The sequence below is a fragment of the Polypterus senegalus genome, chromosome 13 (genome assembly GCF_016835505.1).
Source record: "Polypterus senegalus isolate Bchr_013 chromosome 13, ASM1683550v1, whole genome shotgun sequence".
In the NCBI taxonomy this organism is placed as follows: domain Eukaryota; kingdom Metazoa; phylum Chordata; class Cladistia; order Polypteriformes; family Polypteridae; genus Polypterus; species Polypterus senegalus.
This window is the reverse complement of record NC_053166.1, coordinates 32276562-32298125: the sequence shown is the minus strand read 5'-3', so window position 1 is coordinate 32298125 and position 21564 is coordinate 32276562. Positions and strand designations below refer to the sequence as shown.

General features: G+C 39.0%; 1 protein-coding gene across 5 annotated transcripts in view; it reads right to left on the bottom strand.

The window, feature by feature from the left end:
* Positions 1-21564, bottom strand: part of sgcd (sarcoglycan, delta (dystrophin-associated glycoprotein)) — a 905470-nt gene that overhangs the window by 35345 nt on the left and 848561 nt on the right. For all 5 annotated transcript variants that reach the window (XM_039775688.1, XM_039775689.1, XM_039775692.1 and 2 more), the window contains one exon: positions 21153-21225. In XM_039775688.1, coding sequence (XP_039631622.1) covers positions 21153-21225 — 73 coding nt within the window. The remainder of the gene's footprint in view (positions 1-21152; positions 21226-21564) is intronic.

Genomic DNA, 21564 nt, shown 5'->3' with positions numbered 1-21564 from the left:
AGAGGACAGCCAGCGCACTTGCCTGGCCCCGGCCGCAACGCCTTCTTAATAAAAGGACCAAGGGAGAAAGTGTGTTTAGGGCATTATCTCCAGATGATCACTTGATGGCTGTCCACCTGGGTTGTTACAGCACTCCAGATTCCCACACAGTAGCTTGGGACTTGGAATTTGGTGGCTCATCCCTGTTGGGTTCCATGCCTTGAGCATGGGAAAGTTACTATATAAATACAATGTATTATTATTATTATTATTATTAAGGGTGCCACCAGGGGATGCTGCAGAGACTGCAGAGCCCTGCTTCATCAGGCACTCACCTTTTCAAGACCAAGCCTACAGGACCCCGGAAGTACTCCCAGGTATTTCATAAAAGTAGTCAGCGGCCACTACTCCAGGAGCCACAGCTGTGCTTTGTGCTTATGGTTGTATTGTGCTGTGGGAAATGATTGGGAAGCATTTCCCAATGTAATAAAACTCTGTGTACTTTACAAAAACATGTGCCTGTGTTTGTCTGTGTCGGGTCTGAGGAGCTGGAGTGCTCACCTCAGGCCACTATATATATACTGTATATATATTTATATATATACTCAGCAAAAAAAGAAACGTCCCTTTTTCAGGACTGTCTATTTCAACAATAATGTTTTAAAAATCCAAATAACTTTACAGATCTTCATTGTAAAGGGTTTAAAAAATGTTTTCCATGCATGTTCAATTAACCATAATCAATTAATTAACATGCACCTGTGGAATGGTCGTTAAGACCTTAACAGCTTACAGAAAGTAGGCATTTAAGGTGACAGTTCTAAAAACGCAGGACACTAAAGAGACTTGTCTACCGACTGTGAAAAACACCCAAAGAAAGATGCCCAGGGTCCCTGCTCATCTGCGTGAACGTGCATTAGGCATGCTGCAGGGAGGCATGAGGACTGCTGATGTGGCTAGGGCAATAAATTGCCATGTCCGCACTGTGAGACGCCTAAGACAGCGCGACAGGGAGACAGGAAGGACAGCTGATCATCCTCGCAGTGGAAGAGCCCGGATCTCAATCCCATTGAGCACGTCTGGGACCTGTTGGATCGCAGGGTGAGGGCTAGGGCCATTCCCCCCAGAAATGTCCAGGAACTTGCAGGTGCCTTGGTGGAAGAGTGGGGTAACATCTCACAGCAAGAACTGACAAATCTGGTCCAGTCCATGAGGAGGAGATGCACTGCAGTACTTCAAGCAGCTGGTGGCCACACCAGATACTGACTGGTACTTTTGATTTTGAGCCTCCCTTCATTCAGGGACACATTGAGAAACATTTTTAGTTTATGTCTTATGGTGTTGACTCTTTTAGTTTTCATACAAATATTTACAGATTAAGTTTACTGAAAGGAAAAACAGTTGAAAGTCAGAGGACGTTTCTTTTTTTGCTGAGTATATATATATATATGTGTGTGTGTGTGTGTGTGTGTGTGTGTATGTTAGTGCTTCTGTATCACATATGTCATTTTAAATCCTGTGTCTGGTTATTTTTAATAAAAAGTTTGCATGTTTTACCCATTGTCATTGTGCGGTGCCGCCAACGTTCTTGTCATTTTTAATAACAATTCCAAAATGCTCCTGTTTGAATTTGAGTCTCTGCAGACGTCTGCCCTGTGATGTACTGGAATTCAGTTCAAGGCTTGTTCCTGCTATGCCCCTTATGCTGCTGTGACAGGTTTCACAAGCCTGAACTGATTTAAGTTTGCATGGGAATATTATGCTATGTCCCATTCTAGAAAAAGGGATTATCGAAAAGGTAAAATATTCCATAATTATAATTTTATCAGGAAAACATGCAAATGAAAGTATTTTGTAAAGATCCTCCTGCTGACTCCAGGAGGACTGCTTCTGTCTTGCAGGTGGCTGCAGGTGGCTTGATATTTTCCTTTGGCTGCTACTTAACACTTTGCCCCATTACCCTTTTCTTTGCTTAATCTTTAACTCAGATAGCCTTGGAAGAGATTGTTAATTTATTGCCTGACATTATACCCAGAGACAATACTCAGATGACAGAATAGCTCACAATCTGCAAGGGCAGTCTGCTGGTGGTCTCAGAATTAAATCTATCCTTGAACTTTATCAGTATTTAAAGGAGCAGAAAACGTTATCTAGTTTGGTATGAATAAGAAGACTTCATTTTCCTTCTGTAGTACCCACTGCCCAAATATAACCTGCCTGTTTCTGGCAGCTCCTGTCTACTCATGCAGAACCTGTTGCTCTATGAGGAGGTTCAGAGCAACTCCAGCAGAGCTGAATAACTAGTGCAGACTGTACTCAGAGAAACGATTGCAAATAAAAGTCATCTCACTGATGTCAGAAAAAGAGGAGCACTGAGTGTCTTAATTCTGAACAGGTGGACTCATGTACCAGACCGTTTTGCTCCAGTTAAGCTCCTGCCTTAACCGTAAATGAAGGCAACAGAAATACTGTAGCACCTCACTACATGTCAGTTCAAATAAATGAAGAAATGCCCAGCGCTGCTTGCATGTAGTCTGTGGAAGTTGAACATTAAGTACTAGTATTTTGTCACCACCTGAAAGAACAGCAGACTCTCCATTAGGAATTAATTTACCAGATTTAAGTGCTGGGACAACTGCAAAGTGTTTAAAAAAAAAAAAAAAACAAGATTCATTGCTAGAGACATATTAATACCACAAGACATTTACTTTTCCACTCCATTTGAAATATAGTAAAAGGATTGTAGGTACATAAAACGTCCTTTGCTTAAATTTAAAAAAAAATGCGTGTATCATTTTGCCACAGTGCTTGGCACTGATGTCTCACAAATCTAGAACAGTGGTTCTTAAAGCATGATCCGCAAACCAACAATGGCCCTAAATTTGTGTGAAGTGGTCCACAAAGCATCTGTCATTTGGGTAAAGTGACGGTTAAATTCCTCAGACACATTAACCTGTTATATACTAACTTAAGAATTTATTTGTAACAATTAAGGCTGCTAGTTAAAACTGGCGGTACTAAATTGGCATATATGAGAAATGGCTCTAAAACTTCCAACAAAAAGCCCACTGTATAACCTTTTTTGCAGACAGTTACATCTTTTGCTATAATTCTACACCTCTCTGCTCTTCTCCAATATCCTTGTGATTTTTTTTTTGGCTAAAGGGGTTATTATGGATCACTGACTGAAATCTGGGACTTTTTAACACAAATTCAGCAATGCTGGACCTTAGTATTTTTCACATAAATACACTTTCCGAAATATAAGCAAAAGTTGATTTAGAGGTGACATGATTAAAAATTATGAAGGGAATTAGCACAGTGGATTGAGACTGTGACATTAAAATAAGCTCATCAAGAACACGGGGACACAGTTGGAAACGTGTTAAGGGTAAATTTCACACAAACATTAGGACATTTTGTTAACCTAATAAGTTGTCAAGTATTGTGGTAGATAATAGGACTTTAAAGGACCCTACCCCTAACCCTTCAAAACTAGACTTGATGTTATTTTTGGAGTAAGTAATTCAGTACATAGGCCGGGCAAGCTTTGTTGGGCTGAAAAGTCTGCTCTCATCTAAATGTTTCTGATGTTTTAATTTATCTTACAAAAGGTAAGAATTACTCCCATAGTTGACTGCCAGGTTCAGGTTTTCCACTGTTGTATTTGATTTTAGCAAAGTGCATCTATAGGCACAGATTCAAAACCAGACAGTTACCTTCTGGAATTTGCATGTTGCTTCTGGGTTCCATCTTTAAATGTTATTGAAATATTGTGTACTATAAGCAATAAGATAAGATTAAAGGAGCTGAATCCTTCCAGTTTAAGCAGGTGGTGGTGAAGAGATTATAGAAGTTACAGAAGTATTCAGAATTATGGAGAAAATTAGTAAGGTGGATGTCTAAAATGAGTTCTTCAGTGAGAAAATGGGAGTACAGGTAGCAGTAGGTTAAGAGAAAATTTTACACACGCATTACATTTGTCTTCACAGAGAGAACCAACTGATACATGGAATATATTACCAAGTAGTCCAGGAGATATCAGGTCTTGGGGGGCACTGAAAAAGAAGTTAGGCTAATACAAATTGGCAAGCTTTGTGGGGCTGAATGGCTTATTGTTGTCAATATTGTTCCTATTGTTTTCTATCTCAGTTTGAGAGGCTATGAAGAAAGCAATTATTATTTCACACAATATACTAATTCATATCCACCAATTTTTTAAATTGCAAAAAAGCTGAATGTGCAGGATATGATGTGCTGAACACAAAACTATCAAATAAAAGGTTAAAGGAAACACCATCTGCAAAGCAGAAAACAATTCCGTACAGTGTGCAATTCCTTTATGAGGCCTACTCACACACATATACCTGTACAATTTAAAATCATCACTAAACCCTAATACACACTACTATGGGAATGTGGGGAAAAACCTAGTCTAGTTAAAGAAAATGCCATGCAGACAAGATAAAACTATGAGATTGAGAGCAACACAGCAAGTTAATACTTCTCCACTTCTGCCTGCAGCCAGGATGAGTCTGACGATCTAGACAAATCATGAAGCCTCGGCAACCCATCTCTTGTCTGGTAACCAATCCATCTCGTGTCTCATGACTTCCACTCACTGTGCTATTTAAATCGTATAAGAGAGGGACTATTAATGTAGCTGTGACCAGCCAGGGAAGCAAGACATGTGCATCAGAAAGGCAGAGTATTTCAAAGCCAATTGAACTGAACGACAATAGACGGGCTGGAGCCACTTTGTATCAACATTAATCATTTGTTTTCCTCTGCTGTTGAACGTTGCAGTCTGTGATTTCCCAACACTCCCTGGCACTTTAACTTGTTTAATATTTTAAAGCCTCACAACGCACATTCTGCACACACACCAACGGACTGAAATTCAAACCCAGGATATCTGTACGGCACCTTAAAGAAGCACAGTCAGGAATATATGTTTGACTTCTCAACATTATAAACTGTATACACTCACGTTTGAGTTCTCCAGCGGATAAGTCAGGGCTTGATTTTACTGTATAATTTCCAGTATTTTACAATGTTGGTCATATAAGTCGCATGTTGAAAACTCATGCTATTTGTCCAAGAGATTATGATATGCTAACGCCCACCTGAGAGAGTAACCACAGAGCACACCGCCTTTTATTCTATGCATTGTGTCTGCGTGACCACACGGTAATACCCAAACTATTCTGAAGCGACGTTTGCACTGATTTGTGTTTTTTGTATCTCACACCCTCATACACCTTCATCGTAAGAGCATCCCTTATCTGAGATGGAGCATTCGATAAGAAGAAAATATGAAGCTGGTTTTAAATCAAAAGTCATTGATGTGGTGAAAGAAATTGGTAACTGCGCTGCTGCAACAAAATTTAATGTGTCTGAGAAACTGGTGCGAGATTAGAGGACGCAAGAAAATGTAAAATAAATTAAGTGTCTTATTTTTAAATGGGCGTATAAGTCGGGGTCTGATTTTATGATAGATTTTTTGGGTTTCAAGACCAAACTTATACGTGAGTATATATACGGTAAATAATTTTTCTAAAATCAAAGTTACAAACATGTGAGAGTAAATTTTAACATTTCATGTTACAGACATACATACAAATTGGCATTTTAGTACATTTTGCACATTTCCACCTATACACAATCAAAAGCAAATTAGCTGAAATAACAATAAAAAAAAAATGTCACCATGGATAGATAGATAGATAGATAGATAGATAGATAGATGAAAGGCACTATATAAAGTATCTATCTATCTATCTATCTATCTATCTATCTATCTATCTATCTATCTATCTATCTATCTATCTAATAGATAGATAGATTGATAACAAGTTCTTAGGCAAAATGCACACATGGGAATGTGATCTTATTATAGTTTGTTATATTTCTTGTACTTCAAAGAGTTAAGAAGGACTATAGATATTTTTTTCTTGAGTTATAAATGTTTGTAGGTTCTTTTTACTTGATACTTTCACAGAGACGAAACGTTCTACCAAAAGAAAGAGGAAGTGTTAGTAGAGACAGCAAACCGAAGGCTAAACTAGCAGAAATGAAATCCATCACTCCAAAAAGGGCAGACAGGCAAGATGAAACATCAGAATGTTACGTGATTAAATGGTCATTTTCTGGACTTTCTACAACCATAAAAGGGACACCCTTGAACCACTGGATGTCTCTGTGAATGCACCCCTTGTGAATATATGCTGATATGGCCTGCCAATGAGCTTGAACAGAGTGGGAATAGTGATGCTCTCCATGGCCCTGACAAACTTTACAATGGGTAGCAGCTTAAACTGGAAGTACTGAGGAGAGAGAGAGACCCAGGAAGGAGGAGAAGATGGAAGAACACAGCCACCAGGAAGTCCCACACCATGTGATGCAGCAGTGTAACCTTAAGAGACTAAATGGCATACATGTTGGAAATATAGGCCAGCATCGTCTATGCCAGCTCCTGAAATGTCCAAGTTGTATTATTGGTGATTTTCCACATCCATTTACTTTTATTTGATAAAAATATAAAAAAATGTTAAAGACTATAATGACTGAATAAATGTTTATTGCCTGCTCCCCTTGTTGCTCTTTCATGCCGTCAGGGGTAAATAGAAAAGAGGAGACATCTTATAACAGAAGAAGTGAAGCACAGCAGCAGTCGGTCCTGGGTGCACATAGTCTGTAGTCCCAGTGGCAAGTGCATTGTGTCTGTGGGCTGCGTCTGCTTCAGGTCAGGTGAGTGCAAGGATAAGAGAGCAAGATTTGGGTGGATGTATGAAACAAAGAATCTGGATTTGTGAATAAAAGTATCTACGTTTTAGGATAGGGTCACTCCAAAACTGTTCCATGATATACTGTAACAATGCATTATAACTTTGAGCAAGGATAACTGAGCACTTTCATGACTGATCATCAGCATGCATTTATTGGGTAAACAATCAAGAAATGATCAATGAAACAAAAGGAGAAGGGACTGAAATACACCACCAGTCTCTTTACAGTCTGTGTGCTGTTTTTAGCTTCAGCCTTATATCAGAACATTAGTTGCAGGATAATGAGTGCTTCCCTTCACCCAGGAGGCTAACAGTAATTTCGTTCATAGGACTTCCCTTTTCTCACTGCACTGCTTTGGAGCGCTATGTATTTCTGCATAATTCTAAAGTAATAATATAAATTACGTAGTAACAGTTTGCTTCATTTATTTTCTAAAGCAGTCCAACAGTCCATTGCTGGACCCACTTAATCAAATTCAGGGTCACAGGGACCCTGAATCAGCCCTGCCTGTGGTGCTAGCCCACTACTGGGCACACTCATGCAAACACCCACTCTTGTTCATATGATGACAATTTAAGGTTACCAGTTAGCTTAACACACAGCAATTCATAGTCATAGATGCCAATATATAATAATACAGTATTCAGCTATTTCTCTAAAGAAGGCTACAACAGAACATTGATAACTGTGGACTGAAAAGAAAGCTGGTGTTAACATTTGCATATTTATATGGCTCATTCACAGAGCCATTGAAGTTCTGTGAAATGACTTACAGTGATTGCATGAATTAAAGTCAAGGTGTTTTCAGATCGAAAACAAAAGGGAGTTAAACAAAACAGTTGTTTAATGAGGCCATTATGTGAATTTATGTCATATTTGAAATTCATTTCATTTTTTTCATAATAAGATCAATTTCACTTAACGTATGCATGTTGTACAATACTTATAAACATAAAATTGGTTTAAAAATGCAAAATCAATATTAAACAAACTGTCGAGAAGTAATCTTATACAAACAAAAATTATTTTATTCTTTTTAGTTTAGAGTCTGCATTGCAAAGCTGGGTATACTAAGAATTATCGTGAGAATTTAAGTATAACCAGGGGATGCTTAACAAAGATGGACACATGGTTATGTAAAACAAAAGATCAAAACCGCAAAATCAAAGATAAAACCAACAAAACGAGGATAAAAAAGACAAGACATAAATCTGAAGTCACAAAACAAAATGAACTCAAGAAGCTCAAACCTAGCATAATGAAAAGAAACTACACATGAGACGAGACTATTTGCACGTTGGGGTAATGGCATTGGTCACTCTGTACTTCTAACCTGTGTTGTGTTAACAAAGAAAAAGAAGATACGAACAAAAATAAACATGGTAAAAGCACAACAGAATAAGAAATAAACCTCAGAAACAGAATTGAAACATTGAATACACAAAAACGTACGTGTTAATATAACATGTTGGGTTGGCTGTTCATAATATGGATAAATTAAATTTGTCATTAACTGTCAAACCCTTCTCTTTTTCTTTTGTCCTCCTGGTATCCTGCTGTGGCACTGTTTACCACTATATACAGGGTGAATCAAAATTATGTTAACATTTGAATGGCAGAAACACTTTATTCACAAAACATACTTCATATGTGCAAGATGATTTACAGAAATGTCTCAACCTGTTCGCCATCATGTCGCGATCATATGTGGCACGTAAATTGTCCACAAAAATTGTATATAAATATATACATAGCAGTACCATTAGTGTTAACATAATTTTGACTCACCCTGTATTTATCAAAAGCTTTCAGCAATCTTTTGGAACGGGTTGTGCTTGGAAAACAGCACTTCTACAGTGACATCACTATTATCAAATCCCAGACAGTAAATGAAGAACGCTCAGTCAGTGGCTGAGTGCCCACTTCAGAAAGGTCAACAAAATTTTGTATTCTTGAACTACTGATGGCTATGGCCACCTGTGTCAGAAACGTACTTTTCTTTTATACAAGGATTATTTTTTTTTTTAAATTTGACAAGTATTCAGATGTGTGATTTTTTACCTATCCGCTACCTGTTAAAGATTATGGTGCACATTAGCAGTGTCCAAGTTTCAGGATTCTTTCTTTAACAAAATAAAAAAAAAAATGTTAGGCATTGTTAGGATTTCTGGCTTTGTAGTTTTGACTTGTTTTTTGTTTTGCATTTTGAAATATTGTATTTTGGACTACGGTATTTTAAGTCCGTTGTTCTATTTTGATTCCTTTCCTTCTTCGATAACATCTTATATTTCTTAGTACATTGTGCCACAGATTAAATTCATTACACCCTTAACTTACTGCTACCTGTACACCCAAAGGATTATACCTTTTCTTTTTTTCATTTTTAGTTGGTTTAGTTATTTTCCCCCACTTCGTAGCTTGTACTGTAGTTAGTTTTGATTTGATTTTGTATTTTTAATTTATTCTTGATCCTGTACCCTTTCTATACATTCTTCTGTACAGTCTCTGAAACTTATATTTGAATTAATGTCCTCAGTTGTTTCCTCAAGGTGTACTTACAGAGGGCTTAGAATTTAGTAAAACAGAACACAGAGGACCGGCAAATGAATCAAAGTGGAAAGATTGAAAAAAGGGTCATAACCAAGAAATCAAAAAGTAAATGTTCACCAAAACACCCAAAAGTGAAGTGAAAAAGAAGCAAAGCTTCATAGTTAGAAACACTAAGAAAGACATCCACCTAGGTTTTTTTAGCTTGTTGTTATCCAAATCATAGATGATGAGTGAAGTATTGTCCCAGTATTGAAAATGGTCATCTTTCATGTTGTAAAGGACAGAACTGTGCCCTCAGCAGCTACTAACAGTGTCCTGGTAAAGGAACCTATGAAATGGCAGTGCCCATGAAAAAACAAAATGGCCTCCGTGGATGGAAATGAACATTAAAATTAAAAATTGTGACTCTTTTAAAAATGCATGCATAATAGAGAAAAAGGGCCAAATTAGTGCATCCCTAAATCAGGATGTTCACAAGAAATGTAATGATTTACTTCATGAGGTAGAAGTACATAATAAACAAAAATATGTACTTTAATAGGTGGCACCATGGCGCAGTGGTAGCGCTGCTGCCTTGCAGTTAGGAGACCCGGGTTTGCCTTCCGGGTCCTCCCTGCGTGGAGTTTGCATGTTCTTCCCGTGTCTGCGTGGGTTTCCTCCGGGCACTCTGGTTTCCTCCCACAGTCCAAAGACATACAGGTTAGGTGGGTTGCCGATTGTAAATTGTCCCTAGTGTGTGCTTGGTGTGTGTGTGCAGGCCCTGCCCAGGGTTTGTTTCCTGCCTTGCGCCCTGTGTTGGCTGCGAGTGGCTCCAGCAGACCCCCGTGACCCTGTAGTTAGGATATTGCGGGTTGGATAATGGATGGATGGTGTACAAAGTCTAAATATTCTTGATTGTCACAGAAATTTGTAGTTTTTCACCCTCTGATAGAGGTCCATAGAGGACTAGATCCTTAAGTGAAGTTCATAAAATCTAAAATAACGCCATATTTGTATGTTCTGACCTTGGAATAGTCTACAACAATACCCCACCTGCCTATGTTTACCATTGGCCATTTATTCCTTATCTGAGAATGTTAAAGAACACAGTTTCAAAAATATTATCATATTCATGACCATCAACATCATAAAAGTATAAAATGACACTCCACATGTGTATATTACCAATCCTCATTATTATTAAGTTTTGTTAAAAGGAGTAATTTGACCCCTCATATCCCACTAGGGGATGTGCCCCTGGGGTCAGTTGATGTGACATGCACAACTTTAAGTCCTTTTGATTATTTTTGCTGAAGACACCTATTAGATTGCTCTGTATCACAAAGGTATCATTTCCTGCACAAAATACTGTATGGTCCAAGAAATGGTCTTTTTTTGGGGTCTAGAGGGCCAAAAATAGGGAGGAACCCCAAAAAGCTCAGTGTTTTGTATAATGAAGTATCAAGACAAATTGAACAACATATCATACATGGGTTTTTGGTTTTATTGTATCGGTGAGTCAGGAAGCGTCAGAGAAAAAACCTGAAATGATCCCAAAGTGTTCATAAGTAATTCTTATGCATACAAAAATGGCTAGAAATGTTCATTAAACATTTTTTAAATCATACAAATGGCTTAACACAGGAAATACATTTTTAAGGTAGAGACTCATAAAAGAAGGCTATGTATTGACACCTGTGGCCACAGCCTCTTAATGTGACATTAGTTGCATTGGAACTGTGCTACTCAACTCTCTTTGGGCTTCTTTCTTGTTAAGTCAGCCTTGTTTAAGGATTATTTGAGTTATGCATTTTTTATTTGTACATTTTTAATTTCTGTTTTGATTTATTCATTTATTATTACATTTAATTTTTTAAATTTTGCAGACATATTTAAGAACTAACAAATTACATTAATTAAAAGTATTGCATGGGATGCGTGTTTTGGTGGTGGTGGGTACATCATAATAAAGAGGTTTATTTTCTCCAGGAAGATTCCACTACTATGTGGCCATCTGCACGGGGCTAAAATAATAATAATAATAATAATAATAATAATTCATTACATTTATATAGCGCTTTTCTCACTTCACACAGGGAGGACCCGGGACATGAACCGTTGATCTCTAGCGCTACCATTGTGCCACCTGGGTGGTACTGGGGGTCTAATTATAAAATAATAAACAAATGACACAGGTAACAGTCTTGGCAACTTCTACATTTTTGATATTATATTTCAACAGCATCTTACTAGTATCTGTATCCGTTTTTATCTTGATACATCATTTTTAAAAGTTATTTGACTTTTTTCTCATATTGGATTGTGGGAAGTGGGTTTGAGAATGTTATTAAACAAACATGCACATGTTTTATTGATATATCCTGTTTATCTAAAATGTAAGTGAGACATTCGCCATGTATAATGCAAATTTGACATATCACTGTGAAATTTACCAATTAAGATGGATGTTTGTCATGTAAATGATATATTTGCCATGTAAGCTGAATATTTTACATTTAAGTTGCATATTTGACGTGTAAGTGAGAGATTTTCCAAATAAGATGGATATTTTCCATTTACACTGAACACTTCACGTACATTTTCTCACAAAATACACCTGAACTAGCTCTTTGTAAAATCTAAATTGTCATAAATAATTAATTTTGTTTAATTCAGTTTTAATGTGATACTGTTCAGAGTGCACACCCTTCTTACACCGAAGGATCAGCACAGTACATGTTTTGGATTAGTTAATTCCTTGTTTGCCTTCTCACTGGTTATATTTAAGACACTCTGATTCCTCTTGCCTTGGGGAACTGGGGGAGCTTTTTAGGCAGGTCCGACCAAATTCCTGCCGTATTTTGCCTGTTTGTATTATTACTGCAGATTTCCAGTAATGGAAAATGGCTTAGCAGGAAAACCTTGTTATATATAAAGACATACTACTGCTCAGTTGCAGGTTAATGAGAAGGGAGTTATTAATATAGAAGGATCTGCAGTAATTAGGATTTCTTTCAGGTTTTTGTTATTGCAGTGTTCTTCCATATATGAATATGAGGAAGGATTTTATAAGCTAATTCATACTGGTGAGACAAAGCCAAGGATAATCCTTTAACATCATACAAGTTACAAGTACTGGCGAACACATCATGAATAAAAAGACTTTTAAATATGTATGATCTGTGGGGGGTTATTAATATTTACTTGTTTGTTTGCTTGTTTATGTATGATGTATTTCACAAGTACTGTGCAATATAATTAAATTATGTTCGTTTTGTAAGTTTCTTGTGCAAAGAGATGCAAATGACTTAGCGGTGTGCTTATGTGAATGATATCTAGTGGGACTGTGAAAGTAAGTCAGTAGCTACTGAGTGATCATTGGCCTTGTGTTCAGATCCCAGTCGGCGTTTGTTCCAGCTTCAAAAGGCTCATTGACAGGAACAAAGAAAATATATTAGTCTCTAAAACCAAAGTTTTGGCAACAAGATTCCATTTACACTGAACTGTTGTCATACATTCTCTCAACACTCTGATAACTAAGGAGGCTTCTGACAAATTGGAGTGCCATCCTTTTTGCTGCTCATGAAAAAAATGACCGCTGAAGCTGAAATATTTTACCATGCTTTCCTATGCGGTGCCTCCAGCAGTGTGTTCAAAAATGTTTAATGAAGTTGATTTAGCAGAAGAGGGATGGCCAGTGCAAGACTACAGTGCTTAGCACAAAAGTCATTGTTGCATGGACAAAATGGCAGTGGAGGGAAGGAGAATAAAAAGTCAAGAAAGAAGGTAGTTTAGAAACAAAGCCTCTGCACTACGTACAGCAAAGGGCATAGTAAATTAGAAAGGCAAGGGTCAGAAGGCAAAGGTCCTAAAAATTAAAGAGGTAAATGAATCAACGCTAGTGACGACAAGGTAATTTGACTCAGTGCTGGCAGACACTCAGAGGCCTGCCTGAGTGATACAGATAATTGCACATAAATGGCCTCAAGTGATTGCCAAGTAATTAACAGTTAACACGACATGGGACAATGAGCATAGTGTGACATAACTCATTCTATCTGTTACTCTCATTCAACCACCTCACAACTACTTACTCTGTCCTATCCCAATACTTTCAGGGCAACTGCTACATCTAAAGGGCTATCACACTTAGAAATCAGAAAAAATACATAAACAGGTGATGTGTTCTTTAATGACAATCTGACTGAGGAGTTATTCATTCTGGAGGAGTTCTTTCCATGTTGAGGATGCTATTCACCAATAAGTGCTCTAGATTCTACCTACCTTATTATAATATTTATGTTTTTATGAGCTTTTAGATAGTCTTAATTTTTCCTTGGGACAAATAAAGTTCTATCTATCTATCTATCTATTGTAGATGCCACATGGGCTGGACGGACATCCCGGCCAGGAAAGGAAGCAGACCCAGAAGGAAGAGATGGACGGACAGCCCCTATAAAAGTAGAGATATCACTAAGGAACTGTTATTCCCCCAGCACACTAGATGGCAGTAGTCCCGGATATCCACACCCAGTGGGAAGCCACAGGGTGCCACAAGAGGGCATTCCAGGGAAAAAGCTCCCTACTCTAATAATGGACTTCCATGTGACCCGGAAGTACTTCCATCTGGCAATTGTCCTGGCACCGGAAGTACTCCCTGGTCTATAATAAAAGGGACTGCACTCCCTTATTCAGGCGAGTCAGAGCTGGGTGGTAGAGAGGCAACACTCGACTGGAGGAGGACAGTGCGGGGATGAGAGAGAGTATATTGTGGAGAGAGAGAGAAAGACAAGTGTTTTGTGCTTTGTGTAAATACTTTTTTGGAGGTATTTAAAATAACACCTTCATTTGTTTTGATAAAGGACTTTGCTTTTGTGATCATGTCGGGGTTTGGGCAGGTTGATCTATCTATCTATCTATCTATCTATCTATCTATCTATCTATCTATCTATCTATCTATCTATCTATCTATCTATCTATCTATCTATTGTCAAGCTTGGGTTACAAAGTTGTATAGGAGAGCACAGAAGGGTTTCCAAGGAGCAGATGCTTTATTTAAGTTCTGGCAGATAAAAATACAAGACCCTTTCATAAGCAGTCCGGCCAGACTAGGAACAGCTGTCAAACATAATGCCTCAGCCCTGACTCCTGGTCAAAAGAACACAAAGTCTTCCTCTTCATGGGGGAACAGCGGCTCGGAAGCAGTGACCAGAGCAGAGGGAGTCTGAGGGAAGACAAGACAGGACAATGAGACCTTAGGATGGCCGCGGTTCTGTCTTTTAAATGTTCGAGGCCCAACGTGAGCAGCACGTCGTGTGGCAAGCCTACAAACCTGCAGCTGATCCCGCAAAGAGGAGGTGTAAGATGAGTGTTTGTTTGCCATTGAAATATTGTTTAAGAGGGGGTTTCTGTCTATATCTATATCTATTTTAGTCTACAGCAGTCCAATATCTATTGGCAGATCAGGCCATGGAAATAACTTAATCCAACATCAAATCCAGTTTAGGGTTTCAGGGGATTAGAGCCTATCCTGGAAGCACTGGATGTAAGACAGTAACCAGACCTGGAGGGGACCCCAGCACAAAGTCATGAGGTGACCATAGCCTATCCAACCAGGACATAGAAACAGCCCTGGATTAAATTGCATTGGAGAACACATTCTCTCTCTCACACACACACACACACACACACACCTCTGGTCATTCATAGTGGTCCATTTTGGAATCATGAATTGAACTCAACTACACATCTTTTAGTGAAACCACAGGACCAAAACATTATAGAAACAGGGAGAATGTAGAAATGCCACAATATAAATGAGTACCCAGGATATTAAAATCAGAATTGTCGAGCTATGAAGCAGCAACTGTAACTGCTGTGCCAACATGCTATCCTCCACAACCACATATCAGGTACAAGATATCAAATCCTGTTTCACTGGTCCTTTCCAATTTGTGGCTTATGTACCATGAGGTAGAAGAGTAGAAGAGAAAAACCTTTCAAGTATACATTTTCTGCTTGTGCTATGATCAATTTTCATGGCAAGTGCAATCTGATCTATTTTAATACTGGTGAACAGTTCTGTGGAGAAAGCACTTTAAATTCATACATACAAATTTGTTTTCTTTTCACCCGCACCATACAGATGGAGAAGCCTTGAGCATTTCCAGAATGGAACTTTTTTTCTTTCTTTTTCTTTTCTTTACAGCCTGAAAATTCAATCCCAAACAAGTCTATGGAATATTTGATTACCACGGAGTGCCATTACACTATAAGCTCAATTTCAGTGTTATTAAATTGGCTTTACACATTCCTTTTTCCTACTGACTTTCTGCTTTAAAGGTGCAGCATTCTTTTTCTTTGAACTTCAAAGATTTCAGTTAACCTTCTTTGTCTGGTGGAATAATTAACACATAATTTAACTGCTTATATGGCAGTTTGTCATGGAGGCAGGTAAAACATTACATTTAAATTTCTGGCCTTGTGATGAATATCCAAAAGCACTGTAGCCAGACAATCCCTGCACGTTATTTATTGCTAATTATTTCTGCCTCAGTTTGCACTGGAGTGTCACGTACAGCAAGCTCACCACCGTGCTTTTCATTGTCATATTGGCAGGGCTCTTTACATGTTTGTTTGAATTAATGAGAATTCACGTTAAGTAGTTTTTGATGAGCACTTGGACACAGAACAACAAATAGAGTGTCCCAGGGAACATTCAGCGAGAAATGTGTTACTGGTCCAATTGGTCATTTATTTCATTCTTAATCTGTATAAAAGGGTCTGTACAAGATAAGCTCTGAAAAGCGCTGGCAAAAAGACAAAACAATAGTGACCAACATAGTCAGCACACTTTAGACTAACTGGTCAAAAAAAGTCAAGATAATATTTGGTATTATTTCATGAGAAGTTGTCCATTGGTGGACAACTATTTTCAGGTCTTTCAGAAGATGTTCAATTCGGTTCAAGTCTGGGATTTGGCTGGGCAACTCAAGAACATTCACAAAGTTGTCCCTAAGCCACTCTGGTGTTGTCTTTGTTTTGTGCTTAGGGTCATTGTCCTTTTGGAATCGGTCCAGAGTGGTCTGGTGCAGGTTTCGTCAAAAATATCTCCATACTTTGCTCCTTTAAGTTTTCCTTCAACCCTGTTTAGTCTCCCAGTCTCCAACTCACAGCATGATGCTTCAACCACCATGATTCACTATGTGAATGGTATCATGCAGGTGATAAGCAGCGCCTGGCTTCCTCCAGAGATGACACTTAGAACTATAGCCGAACAGTTCAATCTTGGTTTCATCAGAGCAGAGAATCATATTTTTCACAGTCTGAGAGTCCTCTTGGTGCCATTTGGCAAACTCTAATCAGGTTTGCATGTGTGTTTTACTGAGGAAAGTCCTCTATCTGGCCACTCTGTCATAAAGCCCAGACTGTTGGAACGTTGTAGTGGTGGTCCGTCTGGAAGTTTCCCCCATTCACAGGCAGCTTCTCTGGAGGCTCAGCTAGAGTGACCATCAGGTTCTTGGTCATCTCTCTCACCATGACCCATCTCCTCCAATTGTATGGCCAGCTCCAGTAAGAGTCATGTTTCTTTTTTAAACTTTTTCCATTAAGAATTATGAAGGCAGCAGTACTCTTAGAAATATTCAATAATGCAGGATTTTTTTTGTCGTAGTTTTCTCTATATATGTGCTAAGGATAGAGCTGCCAGGCAAGAGGAGAAGAATAAGGATGCGGATGTGGTGAGAGAGGACATAAAGGTGATGGGTGTGATTGAACAATATACAGAGGACAGGAAGATATGGAATAAGATAATCCGCTGTGGCAACCCCTAACGGGAGCAGCCGACAGACAAAGAAGAAGTCTTCTCTAGATATGTGCCTTGATACAATCCTGCCTATAAGCTCAGCAGGCAATTCCTTCAAACCTTTTGACTTGTATTTTTCTCTGATACACATCGTCAGCTGTGAAGCCTTCTCTAGACAGGCATGTGTCTACCCTCATCATGTCCAGTCAATTGAATTGACCACAGGTGGACACCAAACAAGGTGTAGAAACATCTCAGCGATGAGCAATAGTATGGGACGCATCGGAGAGGAATTTCAAGTGTCATAGCAAAGGTTCTCAATACTTGCGTCAATGTCAGTCAGTCATTCATTACCCAACCCGCTATTTCCTAACACTGGATCACGGGGGTCTGCTGGAGCCAATCCCAGACAACACAGGGCGCAAGGCAGGAACAAACCCTGGGCAGGGTGCCAGCCCACTGTAGGGCACACACACACACACCAACCACACACTAGGGACAATTCAGGATCGCCAATGCACCTAACCTGCATGTCTTTGGACTGTGGGAGGAAACCAGAACACCCGGAGGAAACCCACACAGACACGGGGAGAACGTGCAAACCCTACGCAGGGACGACCTGGGAAGCGAACCCTGCGGCAATGTGATATTTCATTTTTTATTTTTAATAAATTTGTAAAAATTTCTAAAATCCTGTTTTTACTTTCTAATTCTGGGTCATTAAGTGCTTGATGAGAGAAACAAGAACAAGTTAAATATCTTCAGCATAAGGTTGCAATGTAAAAATAAATGTTAAAAGTGAAGGGGTCTGAATACTTGGATGTGCTGTTTGCCCTGGAAGAGCACTAAAAGGAGGGCCAAGAAGACAGGAGAGAGGCAGATTGGGTAGAAGCAACCAGTTCTCCCTCAGCATGACAGAGTGGAGACATTTGAGCATTTAGCTGAGCATTCAATAAAAAAACAGGAGGCACTCAAGGACACAAAACCAGAGGTGGTAATCTGCTGGAAGCCACTTGACCTTAAAAGCATATGGGAAAGTGTTGTCCCTGTAACCGAGCAAGTAGCTTTGTAGATGCTTTGAAGACAAAGCAACCAGAGGCAGCCTTAGGGGTGGGCGGGTCCTAGGGCTGAACAACCCCGCCGGGGTCCGGTTACGTCAAATGCGGTTACTGGTATGTGTGGACTATATAAACTTGCGAGTGAATTTAATAAAAATAATGTTAACATACACCAGATTTTCTCATTGCGGTATTCAGCTAAATTTTTGCAAGATAACATACAGACTTTATCAAAATATAATTATATAATCTATTTAAAAAGTGCAATTCATAATTCATGACAATACCACGACAGTGCGAAATGCGATGTGGTGTCATGCGGAAATTAGCAGGGCCTCTTCTAGAAAAGCACCCAAATTGCAAGTATACTCTGAGTCTCGATATGCAGGATGTCATAGTCATAACTCACGTTGATGTCATGTCCGCCGGTTATCATTAGGGATTCATGTTTTTGTACATTAATATTCAGACTATGGAATGTTTTCAAAGACATGCATGGAAGGAATTTGACCTTGAAGAGGGATTTTAAAAGGGTTCCTCTTAGAAGCATCTCAAATATATAGTATATACTGGGGAATATAACTTGACAAATCCGCTTGAACGGGACACGCAGACCTCAAAAGCGGGGCCCCCTTAGGCCACTCATGAAAGCAACTAAATGTTTATGGGCACAAGGAGGCCAAGAAACTCTGAAAGTGACTCTGACACAGAGATACTGGCACAGAGAAACGACCAAGGAATGGGATTTCAAACAGCTCATTTAATCCAAAATAATGAGGAAAGTGGAAAAAGAGGGACTGCCAAGAGAATGAGAAAGAAAGAGGATGGGATTTCTGTTTCTTATTGTAGTGGGCAGGTGTGCAAGCCACCCAGTCAGACCAACTGGGGATAGAAACCAGAAGAGTCTGGTCCTAAGGGGAAGAACAGTTTGGTTTAAACCTCCTGAGTGAAGGACACTCAAAGCATACTGGAGTGCAAAATATGCAAAGGACAATCAAAAGTGGTCAGTTTAGCAGTAAAAAGACAGAAACAACAAACTAATATTCACATGCAAAGGAGCTGAACTTTCTGAGCTGCGACAAATGCTGCTAAGTTTCAAGGTACAATGGACATAAATCAGGTGCCTCACGCTTGCTTTGAAATGCTTTTTTAATGCTCCCCAGGCAAGCCAAATAATGTTTCAGAGAAACAAGATGTGAACGTGTTAGTATTAAGCAAGAAACAGCAGCGAAGTGTGTTGTCCTTGTGTGTTAAATCACTTGTCCCTTTGCAGATACAGCTAGTCAGTATTATATTCCAGATAGGCCGCATTCCCTGGCTTAGGTTTATTTAACTTTTTTCTTCTTTGTTTATTCTAATGTGTTATTTTTTATGCATCTACTGTAACTGTGTAAATGTTGCTCATATTACTCTAATTATTTTTATTACAGTAATCCCTCCTCGATCACGGGAGTTGCATTCCAGAACCCCCCGCGAAAGGTGAAAATCCGCAAAGTAAAAACCATACGTTTATATTGTCACGCTTGGGTCACAGATTTGCACAGAAACACAGGAGGTTGTAGAGGCAGGGACTTTAAAACACTGCAAACAAAAATTTGTCTCTTTTTCAAAAGTTTAAACTGTGCTCCATGACAAGACAGAGATGACAGTTCCGTCTCACAATTAAAAGAATGCAAACATATCTTCCTCTTCAAAGGAGTGCATGTCAGGAGCAGAGAATGTCAGAGAGAGAGAGACAGAGAAAAGCAAACAATCAAAAATCAATACATGCTTTTAAGTATGCGAAGCACCGCCCCAGCAAAGCAGCCGCAAGGAAGGGAGTAATGTGAAGGTAGTCTTTCAGCATTTTTTAGAGGAGCGATCGTATCCTTTAGGCCAGTGTGCGAACAGCCTATCTCCTCACACCCCCTTCGTCAGGAGCAGAGAATATCAAAGAGAGTGAGAGAGACAGAGAAAAGCAAACAATCAAAAATCAATACGTGCTGTTCGGGCTTTGAGTATGCGAAGCACCGCGCGGGAAGCATATTGTATATCATTGAGGAGTTTTATTTAATACATAATACGTGCTCTGATTGGGTAGCTTCTCAGCCATCCGCCAATAGCATTCCTTGTATGAAATCCACTGGGCAAACCAACTGAGGAAGCATGTACCAGAAATTAAAAGACCCATTGTCCGCAGAAATCCACGAACCAGCGGAAAATCCATGATATATATATTTAGATATGCTTATATATAAAATCCGCGATGGAGTGAAGCCGCGAAAGTCAAAGCGCGATATAGCGAGGGATCACTGTATTATTATTTACTATGCATGTAAGACATGTTCTCTTATGTTCCTCATGTTTTGTGAGAGGCAGGGCCACTCTGGGGTCACTGCTGAAGAACCGCTCTCAGCCTGCATATCTTAGCATCTCAGGCTTGCAGGTAAGAGCTCTCTGTCGGCAAAACCTTCCATGCTCTGGAAAAGAACACATATTCCTGTGATTCTGCACATGGACAAAAGAGATGAAAACATATATGGTAATGGTACACATGGTGAAACACAATTTGTTTAGTGAACAGTGTCTTTTTCAAAACACTGCAAATTCAATTTCACATAAATGGCTTTGCTCATTAATACCCAAAATAAATACCTAAAAGCAAACCAACAGAGTTTAAATTGTGAAACTATCAGAGCCTTTCCAAATTCAAGGCATTTAAGGAACATTCTTTTTGTTATTTTTCTACTTTCCGTCACATAACTACCCAGTAACTGGTGTTATCTTTATGAATGCTGCACTTAAATGAAGGGATCAATTAAATTTCTGACTAAATGGGGGATGGTGTCATGGGCAGGTTGAGGTCGTCTCCTGAACTGGGAATCTTTTGGTTGAACTTTTCATTCTCAGTTTGGTATATGAGTGATCATCAGACGTCAGTCCATTCATCATGGCTAAAACAGCAAATGAGGCCAATATAAATGGCCCACTTAATAATGCTGAAGTAAACTTACCTAAGTTCTTTAAAGGGGTCCGCTCTGACTTGAGGCGTTTCGACTGAGTTGCTAAACACAGCTCCTTCAGCTCCTGAAATTAAAACAAATATTAACAGATGAAAAACGACAATAATTCTGCTTATAAATGAAACAAAACAAACTCATAATAACATTTTCATCTGAGTTGGCTGTTATTATTATTTCTCATTTCAAACTGATTGGGGTGAATTTTATCTTTCAAGATGTATTGGAACATGGGAGCAGAGGAGACGCTACAATAGTTACGGCTTTACTTATTATTATTATTTTTTTTTATTTATTACTTGTGGGAGATGACCTGGACACAGACAGGCGGACACCGAAGGTTCAAACACCCACACACGTTTATTATACATAGTCCCTATTTACAAGTGCACACAACCCCCAAACT